At 39.0% G+C, this 20,009-nt stretch overlaps 1 protein-coding gene across 1 annotated transcript; it reads left to right on the top strand.

Moving 5' to 3' along the window:
• Positions 1–424: 424 nt before the first annotated feature.
• On the top strand, positions 425–2,589 carry LOC131596630 (peptide-N4-(N-acetyl-beta-glucosaminyl)asparagine amidase A-like). The gene has a single exon (XM_058869353.1). The coding sequence runs from the start codon at positions 502–504 to the stop codon at positions 2,338–2,340; it is 1,839 nt and encodes a 612-aa protein (XP_058725336.1). The 5' UTR covers positions 425–501; the 3' UTR covers positions 2,341–2,589.
• Positions 2,590–20,009: the final 17,420 nt, after the last annotated feature.

Below are 20,009 nucleotides of genomic sequence, written 5' to 3'. Positions count from 1 at the left end.
AAGAATTATATTAAGTAACTAAAAATTTCATGTCAGAAACGTTAGTCCCATTAGAAAAAAGTTAAATGACACATTAATCGTCGTTTGTGCCAACTCAGCGAGCTTTTATGGAATGAATTTTGTGAATTAGATCAATGTTGCAGAAGTTAGTTAACATAAAGACCTACTTGTAGCGAAAAATATAATGAACCACATCGTTACAATTGAATAATTTAAAAGTCCAATTATAGGTAATTTAGTCTAATTTTTAACTCTAAAACACAGTGCATAAGAATCTAGTTTTTCTAACTCCGTGCATGACCTTCCGTTAAATATGGCGAAGATAACTGAAATTAATTTCATCGGTATCCTAGCCTTTTAAAATTAATTTAAAGTTATTGTCACATCTTTATACACCACCTTCTTAAAAAAGAAACAAACAAACATAGTTGTGTTGTTCACTTTACTCTGTTTTTTCTATCCCTCACTTGTCTCCCTACACTTTCATAACTTTCTTCTCTAATGGACCCCATTCTCTTTACCTTTCTCTTCTTCTTTTTCTTCCTTTTTCACTACCCTATTTCTGCATCAAATCTATACAAAATCAAACAACTAAATTCAGATTCTCTTTCTCAATCCACATCCTCACATGATTCTCATGCTCCACAATCACCTACCAAATACTTTGAGGTAACAAAACCCATTCAAATCCCAAAAACTAAACCTTGTTCACACCATGTTCTTCACCACGATTTTGGTTACACATATGGAAACCCCCCAGTTTTTGCTAATTACACCTCTCCCTCTCATTGCTCAGCCACAAAGTTTTCCAAAATTGTTTTTGAGTGGAAAGCAACATGTGAAGGAAGACAATTTGATCGCATTTTCGGTGTTTGGCTTGATGGTGTTGAGTTACTCAGAAGCTGTACTGCAGAACCAAGAGCCACTGGAATTGTATGGACAGTTGAAAAAGACATCACGAGGTATCATTCTTTGTTATTGAATAATCATCATCAACAGAATCAAACCCTAGCTGTTTTTCTAGGAAATATTGTCGACAAAACTTACACTGGTGTTTATCATGTTGATATCACTATTCACTTTTACCCTTTTCATGTCAGCACTCATAAGACAAAAAAGTTGAAACCTTTAGCATTTAGAAGTGATTCTCATGCTGATTTGATCTTGCCCATTTCAAGAAATCTCCCACTAAATGATGGGTTGTGGTTCAATATTCAAAACTCAACTGATGTTGGTTTGAGGGAATTCAGTGTTCCTCAAAATGCTTATAGGGCTGTGTTAGAGGTTTATGTTTCATTTCATGAGAATGATGAGTTTTGGTATAGTAATCTTCCCAATGAATACCTTGCTGCAAATAACATAACTAATTCACCCGGAAATGGACCCTTTAGAGAGGTTTTAGTTACTCTTGATGATAATGTTGTTGGTTCTGTTTGGCCTTTTACTGTGATCTACACTGGAGGGATTAATCCTCTCTTATGGAGACCAATTACCGGCATTGGTTCATTTGATCTTCCGTCGTATGATATCGAAATTACGCCTTTCTTGGGCGAAATACTAGATGGAAAGAATCATTTGTTTGGGTTCAAGGTAACAAATGCATTGAATGTTTGGTATATAGATGCAAATTTACATCTTTGGTTGGACGCAAATAGCGTTAGAACGGAAGGAGAACTAGTGAACCACATTGAGAAACCTTTGGTTGAATCTATAGTATCCGATTTTAACGGTTTAAACGGAACGTTCTTGACTAGTGCAAAGAAATCCATTTTGTCTAGCGGATGGGTTAGATCCTCCTTTGGTAATATCACAACTAGTTTCGTTCAAGATTTTAGTTACTACAGTTCAATGGTAATGAGGAAGAATGGAGGGAAACAAACTGTGAATCAAATTATATCGTTCAACGACAGTGTTCGTGTTAAACTTCCATCGTCGCATCTGGATTTGGTCGATGACACAAACAGAAATTTTTCCCTTTACTTGGACTCAGATGAACTAGGCCAAGGTAATGAGACTTATCTAGCTGTTTCGAATGTTACATTAGGATTTAATGTGAATAATTCTAAGAGCGAGGATTCTGGATTTTCGAAGAGCTTTCTAAATAATGTGCAAGATAGCCAAGGTAAAATGGTGGTTAAGAAGAATTTGGTTGTTAGTGGAGTGGGAGAAACACAGCAAGATTACAGATATGAAAGCAATGAAGGTTGCTACTTGAGAAAAATTGGAAGCTCAAATTATACAATTCTATATGATAAAGTAAATCATTCATGCAACAAAAGAAGTCACTCTCCTCTTGGCTTTAACATTTTCAAAAAGTTTCCCATTATGATTATTCTATAGAGTGAGTCTCTTTATAGATCTAGTCATGGATATTGTTTCTGTAGCGGTTGTTGTGTCAAGTAAAATTCTTTTCATTTTGTATTACATATGGAAACACGCAACTCTTTCGAGTTTCGTTCTCTCTGTTGTTGTTTTGTGTTGTTTAGCTGAATGTATGTTATGGTTTGAACTTTGAAGTTTGTTGTGTGTTAATTTGTTTGAGTTTGAAGTTAATGAACATTGTGGAATATGAAATTCTGTTTTTAAGTATAGTTCTCTGTCTGCATAATTATGCAGGTGTATGGTGGATACTACTGATTATAAAAGTATGTGAGAATGTTTTGAAACTTAAGACCTATGTGAGACAAAAAAAGAGAGTATTATTTTAGTTAATAAAAATTGAAATTCTTTTGTGATTGTTTGCCAAAATGAAAAGTCACTTTTAAAAATATACAGTTATATAAAGTTGATTTTAAGAGACACTATTTAAAATATTTTCTTATTTGAAACAATTTTTAGATTATGTTTAGTTTTTTATTTTTATAAGAATATGTAACAACCAAATGGAAACTACACGCAATACTGTTTTGTTATAAAATAAGTTATAAACTAATGGGTTTGTTATGGGTCTTGAATGACTTTTGGTTCTCTGAGTTAACATATCAAGAATATGCTATATTACTCATTTACATGATGTGTTTAAATATACATGGATATGACATTTTTTTTTGATAAGCGACATATTATATTGAATACGAGTACTAGGAGTACTCAATCCGTTTACATAGGGATAACAAGATTACAACAAAATCTGTACAGGATTATCCATCCAAGATGTTACAGATGGTAGTGGAAACTCGCCCGAAAAAGCGGCATAAAACCATTCCCAAGCCAACATTTTTGCCATGAAAAAAATTTCTCGACTACCCTTCGCCCCTCCATTAAACACTATATCGTTTCTTACAAGCCAAATAGCCCGGATAACCGACAACCAGATAAAAATACTACTAAGATTATTTCTATCCCGCCTACATAATACCGAATTAAACCGTAAAAAGTGCTCCGAGATGGACAATTAGTAGGATAAAATATTACTCCTACCCATTCCATGATAAAATTCCAAACTTCGGAAGCAACACAGCAGGACAGAAACAGATGAGAGTGTGTTTCTTCAAAAGCCGAACATAATGGGCAAGCCAAATTTTGCGTACCTGATAGAACTCCTCGTCTTGCCAACTCATCCCTTGTTTGTAGTCGATTATGCAACAGCCTCCAACCGAACACTTGTATATTCGACGGCACCTTTGATTTCCAAATAAGTTTCAAAACTGCCAGCTCTTCCACACTTAAGGATAGTGATTGGTTCCATCCGATTGACAACCTATCAAAAGCCTATTTGACCGAGAAACCTGCTGCCGAGGGCCACCAAATAAAGACGTCTTGATTCAATACATTTGGCTCTATATGCTGCAGAATGTCGGTTAAATTGCCACAAGCTTCCGCCTCCAATGCTGACAGAGGGGAAGAAATGTCGCAAAAGGACCATACCCAACCATGTTGTTCAAAATAGCCAGCTTCCGAAATCCTCACCGACGGTTCCTGCAATGCCTCAAATAACATAGGGAATTGGTTACACAAAGTATCATTTCCTATCCAACGATCCCTCCAAAAGTCTGTGTCTGCACCATTACCAATCCTACACGATACACACTTGCGGAACCAATTCGATTCAGCTCCCCATACTCCTAACAGAATACACAAATCCCTCCACCACAAAGAATGCTTTGGATTAACGCTAGAAGGGCTGTTCGCCCGAATTGCACCCTTTATATCTCCATATTTGAAAGTTAAGACTTGCTGCCATAATGATCCCGTCTCGGTCAAAATCTTCCAGCCCCATTTACTCATTAAAGCTCTGTTAAAGATTTCACAATGCTTCACGCCGAGTCCACCAGCAGATTTCGGTAAACAAATAGTCGACCATGAAACCCAATTTATCCTTCGCACGTTTTCTTTCCCATTCCATAAAAAAGCGCGTTGAATACTAATGAGCTCTTGGGTAACAACCTTTGGCGCTTTGTAAAATGAGAAAGTGAACAGAGGAATAGAATTCATAACCGAGTTGATAAGAGCTATCCGACCCCCCAAATTAAGGTACTTGCCTTTCCAAGAAACCAGTCTGCTCCGCACCCTTGTTATAACCGAATCCCATGAAGACCGTCTTCGAGGATTGCAGCCTATTTGAATGCCAAGGAACATAAATGATGAAGGGCTGATCACACAGTGCAAAAAGTCAGAGGCTGCCTGCAGATATACCGGCGCTACGTTGATGCCAATAATTCTGCTCTTGTGGAAGTTTATTGATAGACCGGAGCATAACTCAAAACCACGAAGCAATGCTTTGATTGTTCCTAAGTTCTCCCAAGTCGGTTGTCCTAAGAGAATCGTATCATCCGCGAACTGAAGTAGCTCTACCCGGATAGAATCTCCCAATGGAAAGGGATGGTACTGGTTACTAACGATAGCATTACGCATTAATCCTGATAAACCTTCTGCAGCCAGGATGAAAAGAAACGGAGATAGTGGATCTCCTTGACGGAGTCCCCGTTTAGCTTGAAAGTCTACAGTTGGACTACCATTTATCAAGACCGAGAAAGAAGAGGAAGTCACACATGCTTGGATCCATCGCAGCCACTTAGGGCCAAAATTCATTCTCTTCATAACATAAAAGAGATAGTCCCATGAGACCGAATCGAACGCCTTTTCGAAGTCAACCTTGAAAAGAAAAAGTTCCTTCTTATTCCTCTTAGCGTAATCTACCACCTCGTTGAGAACTAAAACTCCGTCCTGAAGCCCTCTATTTGGAACAAAAGCGGATTGATTAAGAGATACAAGTTTGTCTACCACTCCCTTTAGCCTTGTTGCTAGAAGTTTGGATATAATTCTGTAGACACTGCTGATAAGACATATAGGCCTGTAGTCGGTCAAAGATTGCGGATTCAGACACTTCGGTATGAGGGCGATAAAAGATGCTGAGACAGCTTTAGGTAGGTGAACCTGCGTGAAGAATTCTGTTATGCAATCAAACAGATCTAGTTTTATAATATCCCAACAAACTTTGAAGAATTCCATAGAAAACCTGTCGGGGCCTGGACTTTTCCCACTAGCAGCATTCCAAATAACTTCATGGATTTCTTGCAATGAGAAAGGAGCTTCTAGGCCACAATTATCTTCAGCTGATAACATATTAAAAGGAATACCGTCGGGAACCGGTCTGTTAGACAAAGGCTCCTGAAACCGTTCCTTAAAGTGTTCTACAGCCACCTGCTTTACACCTGCAACATCATTAACAGCCACATCTCCCGCCTGAAGACCGACAATATTGTTGCGACGAAACCTTGCTTTCATATAAGAGTGAAAAAATCTGGAATTTTTATCACCTTCTTTTAACCATTGGCACCTGGATTTTTGTTTAATCAGAGATTCACGGGTTTGCAAATTAGTCCACACCTGAGTTTCAGCGATACGCCTATTAGATTGCACAGCAGTAGATGCGATGTAGGTTGCGTTTTCAGTTGCACACAGCAAATCAGATTGGCAAAGCTCATTAAAAGCGAGGTCCACTTGTAAATCATGAAAGCCAAAAACTTCTCTATTCCACACCCTTAACCGATTCTTCAAAATCTTTAACTTTTCCTTGAAACGGAACATGCTGCGGCCATGAGCAATGGGAACTGACCAAACCTCTTCTACCAGTGAATGAAAATTTGGATGTGTCGTCCAAGCTGAGAAGAACTTAAATGGTTTGGGGCCCCAGTTAAGCAAATTCGCTTGAAGAGATATTGGACAGTGATCTGAGATACTCCGAGATTCAATTGATTGCCCCTTCAAGCCCCAAGAATCGACTAGTCCTTCTGACACCAAGAAACGATCAAGACGGCTCATTGAATCCCCTGCTGTATTGAACCAAGTATATTTATTTCCAAAGACTGGTAAGTCCAGCAACTCCATTTCTCCTATAAATTCAGCGAACTCAGACATTTCCGTGCTGCTGTATTGCGCTCTCAAGCCCTTCCTTTCCGATCTGCGCTTGATGGCGTTGAAGTCACCTCCGATACACCACTCCCCGATAGGAAGATTTGCTTTCAGGTTGATTAATTCAGTCCACAGCTGCCTTTTCTTGTTAATGTCACAGGATGAGTAAACATTAACAAAGTATATAACTTTGCCTTTGCAAAAGCCCTGCATCCCCACAAAACCCTCCCCCTCGAAACTTGACTGAGCCACCACAGAGTTTGGATTCCACAACATTAACATGCCTCCAGATCTTCCAACAGAGTGTTTAGCTGTCCACATAAGATCCCCATTACCCCAAAACTCCTGAGCCACACGGTTTTCCATTTTCTGCATTTTTGTCTCTTGAAGCATACAAAGTTCAACATTTCCTTTACCAATAAGATTCCTAATTACTCTCTTCTTGGCCGAGTTTCCTCCCCCTCTGATGTTGAAAGACAAGATATTCATGGTGAACCTTTGTTTTTTTTCGCCTTCTGAGCCTTTGCTTCAACTTCCTTAGTTTCCATTCGCCTAATTTCCTCCAGAATGGATGCTTCATCGCCCCCGCCACGAATACCTAAATCTGAGGCTTTTCTCCATATCCTTGAAGCAGAATTGGCCTCATTTGACCTGAATCGAGAATTCCCCTGATTTACATCACCATCTGAAACAGAATCGCAGCATAGAACGGCACCACCAGACATATTTCCTTGCAAATTGGATGATGATCCCACCTGCGATTTAGAGGGGTATGAATTTGGTAGCAGTGGAGCAAAGAATGATGGTTTGAAGGTTGACTCATCCCTCAGATTATCGATGATAAGCATCTGATTTGTGGCTTTGTTAATCCCCGATGTGTTTGGTAAGTCAGAAATAAGCTTTAACTTCTTTCTTCTGTTCAGCTGGCCATTTGGTTTATCATGCCCAGAAACCACATCCGTTCCTCCCAGCCCATTCTCCACTTCTATATCAATTGGGTCGTGAGCAATTGGGTCGTGGACAATGATAGCAGGATCCAAAAGGAGTTCCAAGCCCATTGGAGTTGGGCTAACATGTGACCGTTGACTTGAATTGGATATTATTAGATTATTGTTTGTTAAAGGAGAAGAAATCCCATCATGATTTCCTTCGAGCCCTGTGTCTACAGGCTTTACCCAGTTGTCAACCCTAAAAGTGCTTTCACCTTTATGGGGAATAGTCAAAGCCTGAACATCCTCTATATCCCTCTGAATATCTCCTTTTTCGTGAAAAGAAGTTAGGTCACAGCCTACTTCACCTACTTCACCCGCCTCCGCTTCCAATGCCTGTTCATCTTCCTCATCGTGTTGCCATGGATTTGACATATCGTCTTCTGAATCTGAAATTTCCGATGAACCAACAGAGGGAAGGCATCGAAGGGGGCATTGTGCATCCTCATCAAGGTTTACCACAAAACTTTCACCATTGATGATCACCTCAATATCTTCTAAGATGGCTTTAGAATCGCCTGTTTTAACTAAGACCCTGGCTACATCCATTTTTGTTTTTTGCCTCGTATTATCATCAGCACACAAGAAATTTCCCACCGGCGTTAGAATTTTCCTAAAGACATCTGGAAACCACGCATGACACGGCACACCATAGCAATGGATCCATGTAATTCTTTCTTTGTCAACATCCGACGGATTCCATGGACGAACTTCCTTAAACCAGCGCTTCACCCACTCTTCTTCATCTGCTAGCCATGATTGAATTGCACCTTCCAGCCTATCTTCTAACAGACACATGTTTGCACCAAGAGGAGTGGATTGAATAGCATAAAAGCCCTCTTGGTTTAGAGTTTCTTGAAAATTATAAGAGCTCCCTGGCTTTAACACCAAGCCCACGAAAGCCTTCTTAAATCTCCTCAAATCTTCATCTTCCACAGTGTGTCATACCCCAAAATTTACCCGGTGCAATTCCCGTTCTAAATTACTAAGGGCATTAAAAATTAAGAGCCATAGGGTTTAATATACCTATTATTAAACTCACTCTCTTATAAAAATGCCCGTATAAATAAGTAGAGTGTGAACATCAAATATTCAAGGTCCTTTTCAGTTTGGCCCATTTGTTTCTAGCCATTTACTCATTTTATTACAAATTTTTTCATTTTTTTCTATTAAATAATATTACTATTATTAATAACTATTTTTGGTTATTATTGATAGAATTATTATATAATTCTATTTCTAAAATAATATGAGTTCAATTATATTAAGAATAATCATCCTTATCAGGGTTTTTTTTATCAATATTAGTAGTTAATTAGTTTGTTTTCGCTGATTAATTAATTGACTGATTAGTTAAAGTTAATTGGGGTTATTTTGATTTGGCGTTTTTGTTACCTTTTGGGCCACAAAGCAAAAGCAAATAAAAAAAGAGTCATTGGGCCTGATGGGTCACGCGTGGGTCGGACCGGGTCAAATCCAACCCGGTTCCTGTTCACCCTTCTCCCACATGCGGAAACCCTAGCTACCCCCTCCATTCCCAGCGGCGCCGCCGCTCCCTTCAGCTACAAACCCTAAGACCCTTCAGTTCCACCCAGGCCCAGAGATCCTCGATCAAAACGCAAACCAAAACGGATCAAAATCAAATCTTGATGAGAAAAACGGAATTTGAATCTAATATTAACAAAAACGAAATCAATTCGTATCAACTGTATTGATTCACAATCAGATTACAAGAAAGGAATTCCTAATCGAATCAAATCTGAATCTAACATTGCCTAAACTAACAAACTAACCCTAACTATAAATAAAAACGAAAAAGAAACGCGAAGAGAGGGATTTTTCTGGAAAATTCTTCGGAGACACCTTGCGCCGCCACGGACTTCTCGTGGATCTTCATCTCCGTACCTACAAACACACGCGAAGAGAGAGATTAGGAGAGGAGCGAATACGTTCTGAAACTGAAGACGAAAGGTAACCTCAAACAAACTTAACTTTCTTTTTTTTCGTTTGTGCAGTTGGATCTGGGTTACGATTTAGTGTTAGGGTTCGTCAATTTGGGGCTTTTTAGATTCAGATGAAGAGATCTGGGTTTTAGATGAAGGAACTAGGTTAGGTGTTGAAGATCTCTGGGTTGGGGGATGAATGTTCCGATGAACATTCATCGGAAAACTGGAAAGGATGGTGATTTTGGGGTGGGAGTCGCGGTGGTTTGTGGTGTTTTGTTTGAATGAGGGGAGGACGAGAAGGAAAGAAGAGAGAGTTGAGAGAGACCGAAGGTGAAGAGAGAGAGAGATTTCGGAGAAATAAAATGGCTTGTTTTGGTTTTCTGGGCTAATTTGTCCCTCAGCCGTCAGATGGATGACATGTGGCTTCTGGATAGCCACATGTGTGGCACGAGGACTTTGATCCAGTGCTCATCACCATGTCGTACACCTCGTTCCAGGGGGACATGCAGGCCCTCGGATCTGGCACCAACGATCTGGATCGTTGAATGCACGCGCTTACCCTACACCTGCGCTGCACTAGATCAGGCGTATCTTTATTCCTAATGGGCTCAGTCCATTTGTTATTTGCACTCCCCAGGTTTACTACTCTAACGCAACATACACCCCCCTGCGCTAATAAAAAAAAAAGAAATAAAATTTAATTGATAAAGACTAATTAATTTTTATATGATATTTTTTTTTTTATAATTGTTTAATATTCCTTTTGATAATTCAACATTAATTCTCTCCTTGAACCGACCATACCTATTGGTCGCATTAGGCGAGAGATGGATTGGATCAATTTAATTTAATTTATTAATTCTAAATTAATTCCCTCCTCGACCCGACTAAATCTATTAGTCGCTTTAGACGAGGGACAAAAATATCCAAAAATTAAAACACAGTTAATTTGCTGCCCGCGATGATCGAATCTATCGATCTGAGTAACCAGCAATGCTCATCAATCTGTTAGCTATACTGATTGAATCTATCGATCACCGCATCTAACAGTAACAAATTAAATCAGGGTTGTACGCCCAAACATCTAAAAAACACTAAACTACGTTACTACGGATTTTCATCCATTCACTGCGATTTCCAAACAATTTCAAATACACTTCAAACAATCAATTCAATTCTAAGGCGTACAACCTTGTGCCCGAACTACGTTGACTCTGATCCTCCATAAGGAGGTACGTAGGCACTTGGAAACAAGGCGAGTCCCCCTCCCTAAAATCTCAATTTTTCCCCTATTCAATTCTTTAGCCATAAACCTTTATCTTTGAATGTTAGCCTTTAGGAAAGGGTTGAGGGTGCCTAACACCTTCCCTCGACCTGAATATAGTATCTTACCCCGATCTCTAAACTGCGTAGGGTTTCCTATTCGCCCTTCAGAATAGGTGGCGACTCTCTAAAGCTAAATTTTTAGGCAGGTTGCTACAGCTGGCGACTCTGCTGGGGATAACACTTAATGGTGAATACTATGCTCCTATAGGTTTTAGGTTTTGGCAGGGTTTAGGTTTGACAACTTTTTAGGGTTTGGCTAATTCGCCTTTTTTAGGGTTTGTAATTATTTTTTTTTATTTTTTTAAAAAAATTTGTTTATTTGTTTTTTATCTAAAAAAATATTTAATTGTTTATAATATGTTTATATTTAATTGTTTATGTTAATATATTTATATTTAATTGCCTAATTGTCATATTTTTATATGCACTGCTGACATATTATGTAATGTTAAAACCCTAAGTGTGGGAGTTAACTTTGAGATCAATAGGGGAGTATGAATCGCCTACGAGTCTCATTGATAACTCCACTCGGAGTGGGTTGAGTATTCGGAAATGTCCAAAACGAGGCTTGACTTTGTTGAGGGCTGGACTGGATACTTGGCTGATCTCTCCGAGAACCTACCCCAAAAATTCGAACCTCATGGATAAAATGAGTTATTCTAAAATCCGAAGAGACAAAAAAAGTCTCGGAGGTTACGAACGACCCCATGAGACCTTCTAGAACCCCCCTATAAAAAGGTTGGCTCCCAAGAGCCGCCACGTCGGACCTATGAACTTATGTGATTATGTGCTATATGTATATATATGTGTTGATCATTTTTTTATTATTTCTTTTTCCATTCATCATACATCAGGGGCATTCTTGCATCATATCTTATTCAAAAAAAGAAGGAAAAAAGGATATCATACGCATCATGCATGGCATACACATCATTTTCATGACATTAAGAGAAGATTCCTCTTCTATCTCCAGACCAAGGAACCATTGGGAAGGATAACCTAACATCCCGACCATACTATCAAACAAGATTTCAGCAGAAGAAATCAATGGATCAGTTGGAACAGAATCAAGCCGCCCTTCGTGAGGAAGTGGATCAACTAAAGGTTAGCGTGGAAGAGGTTAAAGGAGGTATGGCTCAGATGCTAGAATTCATGAAGGCCCTCCTAGACAAACAAGACAAAGCAAAAGAGGTTCAGTCTGGGGATGCCCTGGTTCAGGATGAGATCCCTAATGACGAAAACCCGCTGCTAGGGTTTGTTTCAGGCTTTGGCCCCGCTAAGGACAAATCTCAGGCCCGATCTGTCAGGAGAACTATTCAGTTCCAAGAGAAAGGAGAGACCTCCCAAGAAGGATTTGTCCCCACTCCACAAACGAAAGGGACAACCCGCACAGTGCGCATTCCTGCTAGCAATGTCCCTAAGGACGATGATTACCTGGATCTACAATACGGAGTGCAAGAGGTGGACAACTCAGACCAAGTACCTCAAACACAACAGTCTATTCCTAACTCTAGGGAAGACTCCAAGGGTAGTGAACAAATCAAGGCACTGGAGGAGAGACTAAAAGTGATAGAAGGATACGATGTCTTTGATGTGGATGCCTTCGAAATGAGTTTGGTCTCAGACTTGACTATCCCTCGCAAATTCAAGATTCCCGACTTCGAGAAATACAAAGGACTCACATGTCCGAGGAATCACTTGCGCATGTATGTGCGAAAAATGGCTGCTTATGCTCACGATCAAAAACTGATGATACACTTCTTTCAAGAAAGTTTGAGCGGAGCGTCTATTGACTGGTACATGCAACTAGAGAAGTCTTCTGTCCGAAGCTGGAATGATCTGGCCAACACCTTCTTAAAGCATTACAAGTACAACCTGGACATGGCACCCGATCGGATGCAATTACAAAACATGTTACATAAGAAGGATGAATCATTCAAGGAGTATGCCCAAAGGTGGAGGGAAATGGCTTCTCGAGTCCAACCTCCCCTAAAGGACAAAGAACTGGTGGACATATTTATGAGCACTTTGCAAGGACCATACTACGACAAGATGGTCGGATGCACATCTTCAGGGTTCTCGGACATGGTAGTCATTGGCGAAAGAATTGAAGATGGGATAAAAAATGGGAAGATACAAGGGGCACCCTCAGGTTCCTATCACACAAAAAAGTCATATGACGGAAAAAGGGAACCCAACACTGTTGGAGCGATCCTGGTTAATCAGACACCAGTATTACAACAAAGGGATCAGCAAAAGCACCAGGGTGGCCAACGCACCTGGAGGTCCAAGCCAAAACGATCATTCACCCCGTTGTACATGCCACTGTCTCAAGCTTTGCAACATCTGCTCAGTCAGAACTTGATAACTCTGCTGCCTCCATATTCAGCTCCGACTAACCCCGCTCCCGGGTACAAGCATCATGCTAGGTGCGCTTATCATTCAGATAGTCCTGGTCATGATACAGAGGATTGTGGTCCATTGAAGCACAAGATCCAAGATTTGATTGAAGAAGGGCTCATTGAGTTCGAAGATCCTAGCAAGTCTAACACCATAGGTGGCTAGAAGGAGGATTTCTTAGATCATTAGTTTTGTTTCCATTTGCAATTTCTTTCAGTTTGTTTAAACATTAGTCTTATGACATATGCTATGTACTTTACAACAATCATTAATGCATTGCTTACGTTTGTCTTGATTCATTCCTAGTGTTCTCACTATATTCAAAACTGTGTTTTTACTTGGTTTTCTCCTTTGTGATATTCAACTCTCGATTAAAGTCGTACACCTTTAGAGGGAGAATGACGAAAACGATACCACGATTTCACACACTACGCTTTCGAACAGACCGTGTTGACGATGTACAGGCATTTGTTCAATTCCTAAATAATGGAGATATAAGGATGTTAATCCCTCGTCAACCCCTTTGAGCCTAAAGAAGTAGGAGTTTTCCTTCATATAAAATAAAACCCTTAATATATAACCTGGGGTAGGGTAGCTGCTCAGTTAACTTAATTATTCCAAGTTGTTCCTTTGAACATAATCACCGATGGTTCCCCGTCATCATTAAGTCCGGCAGTCAATGTCCTCAAAGAAAAAGAAAGCAATGCAAAAGCCTGCTGAGTCAAAACCTATTAAGGAGACTTAGGCAAAACTGGGGCATCCCGCTGACTGTAGTTTTAAAACAAACAGTTCAGAAAAAGTTAGGGATAACAAATCCGAAAAAGGTTACTATGTACCTTCGACAAAAGGAAATACTACAAAAAAGGAGAATGACTGCCTCTGCAGATAAACCTTTGGTTTTTGAGCCATCATAAATGTCAATGTCACAATTCCCAAATTCTTTTGGAGACTAAATGCATAGCTAACTGGGCATAGGACTGGAGAACATCACGAAGATGGGGATGGGTACAAATGAACTTTGAGCCTCTATCTTTTGTTTCTTTAAACCGTGAACCAGGCCACGTTACAACCCTTAAAAGTCCTAACTGAAGCATGGTTAGTTCGAAAGCATACAGTTACCAAAGGTATCCCGACTCCTTAAGGTCTACTATAACTCTTGAGTTGATATCACTTAAAAAAAAAAACCTTGTTTTACTCAAAAGATGTTTTCAAACTTTCAAGACAGACGTATGCATTTGCATCTCATTATAAAGTACACTTGTCTATATAGATTTAAATGTTAACATCAGGGAGAAGTTGCATGGGGCATGGCTAATGACTAAAAATCCTGCCGACAGCTTCCAAATAGAAGCTTATAAAAAGAAGAAACATCTCTTACACATGACAGAGATAGCTGGGGTGCACACGGGGCATAACTCGTCATTATCCCATTTACATGGGGCGATCAAATCAAGATCCATGGAATCTCTCAAGGACGCTGGATAGCCCATGGGGCAAGCCCATTACCTGGGGGCACGTTGCAAAGGTCTCTCAGTATCAGATGATGTCAATGCCACTCTCACATCCTTTTCAGGAACATTTATAGGATACTTTTCAATCTGTCCATATAGTCTTCTTTAAGACGTGTTCAAATACTTCTTACCCTTTCTAGGAACCTTTTCCAAACAGTCTTTTGAAGACCCGCCTTCTTATCCTTTCTATTTTCAAACCCTTTCAGACAGTCTTCTCTAAGACATATTCCTTTCCAAGAACCTTTTCTAGGTAGTCTTCTGTAAGACATCTCCTAACTTTCTCAGTTAGTCTTTTAAGACATATTCAAACTTCTCTTGTGCTTTCAAGAACCTTGTCAAACTTTGTTTAAAGTACAGAGTCTTTTCTAAGACAATTCACCGTCCTTTCTGGGGATGATCTTCTTCAAGATGTCTTTTCCTAAGTTTTGTTTAAAACCCCACAAACAGTCTTTATCCTCTATAGGAATCATTTTTGACCATCTGCATAAACATATCCCTTCGAGCTTTGTTTAAAGCGCAGTCTTGTTTAAGACAATTTCCCATTCTTTCCAAGGACCTCTTCAGGTAATCTTATAAAGGACATCATCGCATTCTGAGTACTCAGCAAATCACTATCCGTCAGGCGCTACCGAAACGCGTGACTCACTCTGAAAAGCTTCTGCTTCACATCCAACACTTACAATCAAGAATCCTATTGACTAGGGGCATTCTTTTCCAAGAATTCAAACACTGGGGCAATGCATATCAGGCAAGACATGGTGAAATTCGAGTTCCCTCGAAAGGTCCCTCCTTCAAATCCAGGGGCACATCTCTCAAAATTTCCGATATTCGGGAAGTCACACTGGCATCGTACAAGGAGCATTGTGGCATAATTGATCTTCCCACGCCTGTACTATTTGCATCCCGCAATGTGGGATAAGCATACATGCATAATTCTCATTTATTTTGAGAATCTCATCACATGACACATGCATCATGACATTGCATAAAACTAACACTACCTTTTCAGGTCACTTCATAATCAAAAGGATGTTATCATCCAAAATACAGTGCAAATACGATCGTATCAACGATTCAATCTCAACAGATACAATTCTAATACCTCATTCCAAGTCTTTCTTCAAAGACAATCTAGGAGCAATCAAAGAATTTCTTACCTCTCCAGGTAGTCTTGTCCAAGACAATTATCAACCTTCCCAAGCAGTCTTGTTTAAGACGTATCCTAACCTTTCTAGGCAATCTTGTTCAAGATGTATCCTATCCCTTCCAAGCAGTCTTGTGTAAGACATATCCTGACCTTTTATAGGTAGTTTTGTTTAAAACGTTCCACGACCTTTATAGGAACCTTTCTAGGTAGTTTTGTTTAAAACGTCCCATGCCCTTTATAGGAACCTTTATAGGTAGTTTTGTTTAAAACGTTTCATGTCCTCTATAGGAACCTTTCTAGGTAGTTTTGTTTAAAACATATCGTTCCCTTTATAGGAATCTTTATAGGTAGTTTTGTTTAAAACATATCGTTCCCTTTATAGGAGTCTTTCTAGATAGTTTTGTTTAAAACGTACCGTTCCCCTTTATAGGAACCTCTCTAGGTAAGTCTTGTTTAAGATATCCCGTATCCTATCTAAGAGCCTTTCCAGGTAAATCTTGTTTAAGACATATCCTAAACCTTTCTAGGTAGTTTTGTTTAAAAACATTGCATGACCTCTATAGGAACCTGTCTAGGTAGTTTTATTAAAAATATATTGTGTCCTTTATAGGAATCTTTTTAGATAATTTTGTTTAAAAATATTTCATATCCTTTATAGGAATCTTTTTAGATAGTTTTGTTTAAAACATTTCATATCCTTTATAGGAATCTTTTAGATAGTTTTGTTCAAAACGTTTCATGTCCTTTATAGAAACCTCTCTAGGTTAGTCTTGTTTAAAACATGTCATCTCCCGTCTAAGAGCCTTTCCAGGTCAGTCTTGTTTGACACATATCCAAGCTAACCTTACAGTCTTGTTTAAGACGCTTTATACCTTTTTAAAAAAAAAACCTCTATAGGTAATCGTGTCTAAGATATTCCATACCTCTCTAGGTAATCTTATATAAGATGTTTCATACCTCTCTGGGTAATCTTATTTAAGAAGTTTCAGAGCCTTTATAGGAACTTGTCAAAGTTGTCTTGTTTGAGACGTTTCACATCCTGTTAGGAGCTTTTTCAGGTGATCTTGTTCAAGACATCACACAATCTTTTTAGAAACCTCTCTAGGTAATATTCTTCAAATATTTATCCAGTCTTTTCTAAGACATATTTCAGCCTTCTTAGGTAATCTTGTTTAAGAATGTTCACACCCTTTAAAGGGATCTGTCAAGGACGTCTTGGTTAAGACGTCTCATATCTTTTTTAGGAGCCTTTCTGGGTAACATTACTCAAGAAATTTCATAATCTTTTTAGAAACCTCTCTAGGATAATCTGGTTTAAAACATTTCAGGAGCCTTTCTGGTTTCGTTTAAGACATACTTCAACCTCCTTAGGTAATATTCAAAAAAAACTTCCAGTCTTTTTCTAAAGACATCTCGCACTTCCAAAGAGTTTCCGCATTCAGTCTTCTCTAAGACATTTCTCCACGGAGCTTTGTCTAAAGCCTAATCTCCTTCACATCTGTTGATGATCTATCCTGTTCAGAAACCTCTTTAGGTAGTCTTATGTAAGACATTGCTTTATCTCCTCAAATACAATCCGAACTAGGATTCACAAACATCTCAAAGAGTTTCAACAAATTCAATGGGTGATCATACATACATACTCATTTGCATACATGCAACATTTTCATGCATAAGCATTCATACATGTACATTGTACAAACAGCATGATCATACACATAATGCATATACATTCACAAAAACAATCTTTTACACAACTGATTGCGAGTCCTCGCTATGTAAGTCTCAGGCTTTTAGCAGAACACTTCTTTCCTCACACACCTGAGCACAAGGTAAATTTAGGGGTCTTCCATTATTTAATAACTCTTCGATTCGAAAAGCGTGAGACCTGCGTATTCTCACGCCATTCAATCCAAGATAATTAAATAGGGGCAGCTGTCATACCCCAAAATTTACCCGGTGCAATTCCCGTTCTAAATTACTAAGGGCATTAAAAATTAAGAGCCATAGGGTTTAATATACCTATTATTAAACTCACTCTCTTATAAAAATGCCCGTATAAATAAGTAGAGTGTGAACATCAAATATTCAAGGTCCTTTTCAGTTTGGCCCATTTGTTTCTAGCCATTTACTCATTTTATTACAAATTTTTTCATTTTTTTCTATTAAATAATATTACTATTATTAATAACTATTTTTGGTTATTATTGATAGAATTATTATATAATTCTATTTCTAAAATAATATGAGTTCAATTATATTAAGAATAATCATCCTTATCAGGGTTTTTTTTATCAATATTAGTAGTTAATTAGTTTGTTTTCGCTGATTAATTAATTGACTGATTAGTTAAAGTTAATTGGGGTTATTTTGATTTGGCGTTTTTGTTACCTTTTGGGCCACAAAGCAAAAGCAAATAAAAAAAGAGTCATTGGGCCTGATGGGTCACGCGTGGGTCGGACCGGGTCAAATCCAACCCGGTTCCTGTTCACCCTTCTCCCACATGCGGAAACCCTAGCTACCCCCTCCATTCCCAGCGGCGCCGCCGCTCCCTTCAGCTACAAACCCTAAGACCCTTCAGTTCCACCCAGGCCCAGAGATCCTCGATCAAAACGCAAACCAAAACGGATCAAAATCAAATCTTGATGAGAAAAACGGAATTTGAATCTAATATTAACAAAAACGAAATCAATTCGTATCAACTGTATTGATTCACAATCAGATTACAAGAAAGGAATTCCTAATCGAATCAAATCTGAATCTAACATTGCCTAAACTAACAAACTAACCCTAACTATAAATAAAAACGAAAAAGAAACGCGAAGAGAGGGATTTTTCTGGAAAATTCTTCGGAGACACCTTGCGCCGCCACGGACTTCTCGTGGATCTTCATCTCCGTACCTACAAACACACGCGAAGAGAGAGATTAGGAGAGGAGCGAATACGTTCTGAAACTGAAGACGAAAGGTAACCTCAAACAAACTTAACTTTCTTTTTTTTCGTTTGTGCAGTTGGATCTGGGTTACGATTTAGTGTTAGGGTTCGTCAATTTGGGGCTTTTTAGATTCAGATGAAGAGATATGGGTTTTAGATGAAGGAACTAGGTTAGGTGTTGAAGATCTCTGGGTTGGGGGATGAATGTTCCGATGAACATTCATCGGAAAACTGGAAAGGATGGTGATTTTGGGGTGGGAGTCGCGGTGGTTTGTGGTGTTTTGTTTGAATGAGGGGAGGACGAGAAGGAAAGAAGAGAGAGTTGAGAGAGACCGAAGGTGAAGAGAGAGAGAGATTTCGGAGAAATAAAATGGCTTGTTTTGGTTTTCTGGGCTAATTTGTCCCTCAGCCGTCAGATGGATGACATGTGGCTTCTGGATAGCCACATGTGTGGCACGAGGACTTTGATCCAGTGCTCATCACCATGTCGTACACCTCGTTCCAGGGGGACATGCAGGCCCTCGGATCTGGCACCAACGATCTGGATCGTTGAATGCACGCGCTTACCCTACACCTGCGCTGCACTAGATCAGGCGTATCTTTATTCCTAATGGGCTCAGTCCATTTGTTATTTGCACTCCCTAGGTTTACTACTCTAACGCAACATACACCCCCCTGCGCTAATAAAAAAAAAAGAAATAAAATTTAATTGATAAAGACTAATTAATTTTTATATGATATTTTTTTTTTATAATTGTTTAATATTCCTTTTGATAATTCAACATTAATTCTCTCCTTGAACCGACCATACCTATTGGTCGCATTAGGCGAGAGATGGATTGGATCAATTTAATTTAATTTATTAATTCTAAATTAATTCCCTCCTCGACCCGACTAAATCTATTAGTCGCTTTAGACGAGGGACAAAAATATCCAAAAATTAAAACACAGTTAATTTGCTGCCCGCGATGATCGAATCTATCGATCTGAGTAACCAGCAATGCTCATCAATCTGTTAGCTATACTGATTGAATCTATCGATCACCGCATCTAACAGTAACAAATTAAATCAGGGTTGTACGCCCAAACATCTAAAAAACACTAAACTACGTTACTACGGATTTTCATCCATTCACTGCGATTTCCAAACAATTTCAAATACACTTCAAACAATCAATTCAATTCTAAGGCGTACAACCTTGTGCCCGAACTACGTTGACTCTGATCCTCCATAAGGAGGTACGTAGGCACTTGGAAACAAGGCGAGTCCCCCTCCCTAAAATCTCAATTTTTCCCCTATTCAATTCTTTAGCCATAAACCTTTATCTTTGAATGTTAGCCTTTAGGAAAGGGTTGAGGGTGCCTAACACCTTCCCTCGACCTGAATATAGTATCTTACCCC

The sequence above is a fragment of the Vicia villosa genome, linkage group LG4 (genome assembly GCF_029867415.1).
Source record: "Vicia villosa cultivar HV-30 ecotype Madison, WI linkage group LG4, Vvil1.0, whole genome shotgun sequence".
NCBI lineage: Eukaryota > Viridiplantae > Streptophyta > Magnoliopsida > Fabales > Fabaceae > Vicia > Vicia villosa.
This window is presented reverse-complemented; position numbering and strand designations above follow the sequence as displayed.

Bases quoted from the DNA above. Each gene is read 5' to 3' on its own strand.
- LOC131596630 (XM_058869353.1), top strand. From the start codon at position 502: ATGGACCCCATTCTCTTTACCTTTCTCTTCTTCTTTTTCTTCCTTTTT.